A 6,734-nucleotide genomic window follows, 5' to 3' on the forward strand; every position below is an offset into this window, starting at 1 on the left:
ATTTTGCTTAGGAGTTCAGAATTTAACCTTTATATCCCAGGATTGACATGTTTATTTTCGGAGGTACAACAGCTTAAGTTCTTGCTATCCTTTCTTGAACAGAGACCCAAGTGACAATGGTCTACATTAAAATGGTGGTTTCATTAAACTACAGTAAGTTCAGCAAAATTCACTAAAAAGAAACAATCTATTTCATTAACACTATTTTTGTGTAGTTTTTAAAGATCAAGGGAAAAGACAAAAAAGCAAGGAGAGTATCTATTGTCAAGTTGGCAAAAGTATTATAGAATTTTAGGGCAGCCTAGGGGTATTCTTGGCCATCTTCTTGCCTCCAGGTAGGTACAGAAATGATTATCTTAAAACTCTCCAGGGAAGCCAGTTAAATAATCTCCTTAGGCAGACCATTTCAATGCTATTTAAATACTTTATGTATAACTTATGACATTTTCATTTATGTTTAACCTAGCTCCTTCTTGCCACGTTTCTTTTTAGTCTATCTTCAATATAAAATAATCGGTCACTTCCTTTTTATTCTCTAGCTTTTTCTTCATTGTAAATGATTATGATGTCTTTCTCTTAGACAAATGTTTCTTGCATGAGGTGCATAACATTCATGCTATGGTTGCGGAATTCAAAGAGGGAATGCAAACTGTTCAAATATATGCTTCAAGAGCTCATTGTATAGCATGGAATATAGAGGAAAGTCATGTAGAAGAGGAGGATAACTTCTAGTACCAGGTCCATAATTATTTTACCTAAGGGCCAGGCATCCCTGTTTCCCATGCTAGTTTAGTGAACCACAGTAAACTTTGGTATGTGTATTTCTCTTCCCAGGATATTCGTGGGGTTACTAACACTCAAGCTACCAATCCTAAGGCAATATGAAGCCTATTAACAGAACAAAATAATTTTTATTATTATTTCTGCTATCCAATTTGTGATTTACTAAAGGGATTTTGCCCAGAAGGAAGCATGTCTGGCAATAAACAATCTTCCATAAGGAATATTATTAACCTTGCACATTTTTGCTGGGATGAAGAGAATGTATATGCTGGGTACCTATTTTCCAAGTTTAAGACTTTACTTTTCCCCCCCTGCTTTTCAAGGTTTTACAATTGTTTCAAATGCTCCTTAGGTTTTACCTATGTATTTTCCATATGCTGCTTCATAATAGGTACCTGAAGGTGAATACAGTAAAACAGATCAAAGTTGAGCACTGCTTACCTCCTCCTTCCTGATCAAGCAACAGCCATTTGGAATTATACCAAAGAATGTCTTCATAATGGCTAGTAGTGAGAAGACATTCAATCAAAACACTGGTTCCCTCTTTGGCTATGACGAAATCACCACTTGTGTGGGAATTAGAAGAGATTTCAAAGTTTGGGTGAAAGGAGACATTGTAAGTAGTATGATTTGTTTCTACTGCTATCGTTCCATTGTATTCTATATCATCCAGTAAAAATGCAGCAGGAATAATGGCATTCACCACCAAAGTGAATAAGCAACAGTGTGGCTTCATGAGAAATTAGAAAGAACTTTTGCTTTTCATTGAACTTGGAGCCTTAACCAAAAAGTTGAATAGAAAGCTAGAGCATTCGTATTGTCATCAGTGGTGTGCATCTATTCCTTGGCATTACAGTTTTCTGGGGAAAAGATGTATCCCAAATGCACTCTGAAATCTTCAAGTTTAATGGAGATGACCAGGAACTAACCTAGAAGAAAACCATAATTAAATTTTAGAAGACCAAGATACATCAGTCATTCAATAAAAAGTAAGCACCTACAATGTGCAATAAACAGTGACAAATACAAAGATATGCCATTAGCCTTCAAGGGACTGTGTAGGGGTGATATGTACCCAGCAAAACAAAATACAAATTAAAGTTATGCCAAGTGTGTGAGAATACAAAATATTGTGAGATCAGACGAAAGATTGCTTCTGGCTGCAAAAGTTAAGGGAAGACTTACAGAGGAAATGTATTTGAAATGGATCTTAAACATAGCTATGAAGTAATGAGGCAGACATTGGGTAGAGGAGAAGAGGGAGGGATATGAGGGCATTGTGGAGGAACAGGGAAGAATAAGAGCAAAGGTATGGAATGTTTTATATAAAAGGAAGCAGCTTCAGGTAAGGTTGAAAAAGTAGGCTAGAATCATATTGCAGAGTCATTTTGTAGATTGTTGCATACAAAAATCAAGAGTATTGACTTTGTATTTACTAGATACCAAGGAGCCACTGAAGGTAGAATGGGACAGTTATAAAAGTTCTAGAAATATTAACAAATATGAAGTACTTAAAGCGACAGTGGCACAGACATTGGATAGTATAAGAGTCAAAGGAGAAAGAAAAATCTCACTATAGAAAGGCAGCATGGTATAGTATGAAGATCACTGCCTTCAGGAGAGTTGGAATCTAAATCTGGTTTTGCCACTACCTGTGTGACCCTGTACAAGTTTTCTCCGGGTCTCAATACATGATTTCTAAAGTCCTTTTCAGATATAAAATTGTTTCTAAAATTCATGGTGCTGACTCTGCCTCTCACAGGCTCTGTGACTTTTGGTCAGTTTCATCAAGCAGGCTAAATGAAATCATCTTGAAAGTCCCTTCCAGGTAAAAAAAAAAATATGATTCCATAATTTTATTTCATTGTAACAAAAATGTATATAATGAAAGCCAAATGCCAGATAAAATATTTAGTATAATGAAAATTTGAAACTACACCTTTGCCATCTGTTATTATATCAACACAAAGTAAACAGAACTGTTTTTTACAACCATAGCAAGAAGCAATGAATCATTTAAATACATACATATATATAAAGAATAAATAATGCAGTTCAGATTGTCTCATTCTTTGACTTAGGAAGAATACTGCATATAAAACACATACAAATAGTTACTGTTTTCTGAAGTTATAAAGTTCTTTTTCACAAAAATGTTAGGAGCACGGATAATGTTTTTAGTTTTTCCATTAATCAGGAATGAATATATTTACATTTGCAACAGAGAAATATTAAATTCTAAGCTTTCTTTCCTCTGAAGTTTTGCCCTCCCCAACTTCCTTGCCATTTGGGGACTGGGTGCTGGGCAGGAAGCTCTAGTTGAAAATGAAAAATCAAGAGAAAAGCAGAACTACTTTAGGAAGGAAAAGGTTAGTCATTTCCGGATAACCATAACCTGGAATTCAGATGGGGGAAAAAAAGAGTGCTTTGGGGTGCATTTACATTCATAACCGGCATTTCCAAGATTTTATCTGTAATGAGATGGTAAATAGTGAAGCAATGTGGGACTATGGAGGGTGCTGAACTTAAGAGTTAGAAAATTCCAATCCTGGCTCTTCACTTACTTTCTGTGTGTGTGTCATTTCACTTCTTAGCCTCAGCTGTGAGGGAAGATTGATTAGGGGGTGGGGGGGAGGCCAAGTGCTTATGAAAACCTGTCTTACTAATGTCCTAAACATATGAACAACTGATTGCATACATACAGTGCTTATACTTCCTGTCTGCTTAGAGGCCTCATCTGGCTGTCTGAGTTCAATAATGTCATTTGCTAGCAAAGATGAAGAATGGGAATGGACTTTCCCCTACCATCCCCTTAATCCCCCTGACTAGATATATTTCTCCACTTTTCTTCAATCACAGCTCAGAGCTTTCTCGCCTATACATCCCCATATATTTCCTCTTTAATTTCCTGCTTCCATATGTTAATGTCCTGTTCTTTCTACTGGACTGTAAGCTCCATGATGGCAGGGATGGTGGTGGAAGGTGGGGCATGTTTTGTAAATCTTTGTATCTTATGCTTAGTGAAGAGTTATGCACATAATAGGTACTTAATATAACCATAGAGATTAGAACAGGAAAAGGCCTAATATATAATCTTTTGAACTGAATTCTCTATTTCCTTCCATATTTTGCAGTTCCTTCAGATAAATCTCTTCCTATTTTTTCCTATTAGAAGTCTATTTTAGACTAGTTGTGAGTTTTTAAAACAGCATAGCTAATGAGCCTAAGAAGTAAGCTTGTCAATAAGCATTTATTGCTTACTCTGTGCCAGACATTAAGCTAAGCACTGAGGATACAATGAAAGACAAAACACAGTTTCTGCTCTCAAGAAGTTTGAACTCTAATGGGTGAGATAACGTGCAAAAAATCATACACGTAAGATATAGTTTAAGTGGAAGACAATCTTACAGGGAAGGCATTAGTGGGCTTGCTGCACAAAGTGGGATTTGAGCTGAGTTTAAGGAACTAGAGGTAAGAAAGGAGAGCATTCTAGGCATGGGGAAAAGACATGGAGTCTATGGGATTTGGAAAAGTAGGAAGGGGCTAGACTCTGAAAAGCTTTAAAAGACAAGAGGATTTTATAATTGATCCTGGAGTTAATGGGAAGCCATTGGAATTTATTGAATGAAGGTGTTGGGGTGATATGATCAGACTTGCCCTTCAGGGGAATCACTTTGGAAGGAGAATGGAAGATGAATTGGAAGGGAGAGAAATGAAACATGCCCAACCAGAAGTATACTGTAATAGTACAGGAGTGAGGCGTTGAGGGACTATACCAGGGTGGTGGCTAAGTGGAAAAGGAGATGTAAATAAGAGCTATTGTGAAGGTAGAAACAGTAATATGTGGCAACAGATTAGATATGTGGGGTCAAAGTGGAGAGTTGAAGATGACATTGAGGTTGTGATCCTGGGTGACTGGAAGAATGGTGGTGCCCTCAATATCTGTTGTTTAGAACTCAAAACCAATTTTCTTATATAAATTGTTGTAAATGCTGGTTAGTTTCTCCTGTTATTTCAAGAAAGCCTACTTAACCTAAAATATAGCAGAAATAGCCTATATTTGCAATGAAAAATAGAAAAAAATCCCACTGTAAAACTTAAGAAAAAAACTTGTTTTGAGTTCTAGAATATCAACACGAATCATAAAATTTGAGAATTAGAAGGAATCTGAAGGGTTATCTAATTGTTTAACCACTGTCTCTGGCAAATTTTTACTGGTGTACAAAAAGATTCCTATTTCCTAAAACCTAAAAAGTTAAATAAAATTCCTCCTGGTTATCTTGGGTTTTTCCTTCCCCTCTACCTCTTAGTTCTTACTTTAACCCTGAGAAACATCAGTCTGAAGTTTCAGAATAAAGAACAGTCCACAACAGAAAATTTAAATATTTTATCCATCTGTAATATAGTTTGGGTTGGTAAATACTGAACTATTGCTAGTAAGTACTTAATAAATGCTATTCAACCTCATGTCTGATGCATGAGCCCCACCCTCTACAATATCCCTAACAATTTTTCACCCTACTTCTACTTGCACACTTTCAGAGACAGGGACCTCATTTCCTAAATTGGCAGCCTATTACAATTCTGCACAACTCTACTTGTTAAGAGTTGCAAATTTCATACTGAAAATCTGCCTCCCTGTAACATCAACTCAATGGTTCTAATTCTTTGTTCTAGAGCTACAAAGAATAATCTCTCTTTGACTAATAAACCTTTGGAAAGCAAACAATTTCTAAGTTGGAGACTTCTGGATATTGTTTTTATAAATATTTATGGATATTATACACATTTATGAAAATACTTGAGACATAGTTTCATAAAGAAAATAACCTGGTTTCATAAAGAAAGGCAAAACACTGCTTGTAAATAGTTAACAGTAGCTGGACTAAACTTAGTCTGATATACCAAGTTATTTTGCAAATATTTTATCTTACTTGCTATATGTTAACAGGAGTAAAATGATAAGCATTCCACTGATTAACAATTCAATTTTTTCTTTCAGGTATGATGGAATTAAATATAATTTATTAAATATAAAAATGCAGAATATTTTAATCCTGGAGAGCAATTTTGATTAACTTAAGTGATTGAAAAGATGAAAAGAATCTAAAGCTATCATTCTGTACAGATTGTCCTATTCCTATTTTTGCCAACTTTAAAAACGACATTTCCTTTCTGAAAAACTAAAAATAAGGAAGTAATATGACTAATGTCTGTTCTGGTGGCTTAGTAAACACAACTGGTTAAGAAAATTGATGTTTGCAGACATGACTCAAGAAAAATTCACAGTTGCCAAGTAGACTTTTTTTTAATATTCCAAATACTGGAATATATAATTACAGGCTCTCACTTAATTTTCAACCTCTCCTTGTCTATCAGGTACCAACATGTCCATATCTCTCAAAAAAAAATTAATCACCTTATCCATCCATCCCCGTTAGCTATCATCTGACATCTCTCGTCTTTTGTGGCTAAACTCCATGAGAAGGCTGTTGACAGTAATAGGTATCTCCATTTCCTTTTCTCTCACTTTAAACTCCCTACATTTTAGCTTTTGACTTCATCATTCAACTGCAACTACTGTCTCCAAAGTTATCAGACATCTTTTGTCAAATCTTATGGCCTTTTCTCAATCTTCATCCTTCTTGACCTTTCTGTAGCCTCACCTTTTCCTTTATATTCTCTTCTCTCTGGGTTTCTGTGACACTACTCTATCTTGATTCTCTTCCTGTCTGACCACTCCTCAGTCTCCTTTCCTGGACCTTTATCCAGGTTATACCAGCTAAATCACAAATCCCACAGGACTCTGTCTTGGGATATTTTCTTTTTTCTCTCTATACTACCTCACCAGCTTCCATGGATTCAATTGTCATCTTTATGCTGATGATTCTTAAACCTACTTATCCGACCCTAATCTTTCTTTTTTTTTTTTTTTTTTTTTTTTTTTTTTT

The 6,734-nt window shown here is 35.5% G+C and overlaps 1 protein-coding gene across 1 annotated transcript in view; it reads right to left on the reverse strand.

Moving 5' to 3' along the window:
* Positions 1-6,734, reverse strand: part of MFAP3 (microfibril associated protein 3) — an 18,896-nt gene that overhangs the window by 8,782 nt on the left and 3,380 nt on the right. Inside the window, exon 2 of the mRNA XM_027841738.1 lies at positions 1,225-1,712. Within this exon, the coding sequence (XP_027697539.1) occupies positions 1,225-1,519 (295 nt within the window). The 5' untranslated portion in view covers positions 1,520-1,712. The remainder of the gene's footprint in view (positions 1-1,224; positions 1,713-6,734) is intronic.

Source organism: Vombatus ursinus, unplaced genomic scaffold, assembly GCF_900497805.2.
Source record: "Vombatus ursinus unplaced genomic scaffold, bare-nosed wombat genome assembly UNPS02014863.1, whole genome shotgun sequence".
In the NCBI taxonomy this organism is placed as follows: domain Eukaryota; kingdom Metazoa; phylum Chordata; class Mammalia; order Diprotodontia; family Vombatidae; genus Vombatus; species Vombatus ursinus.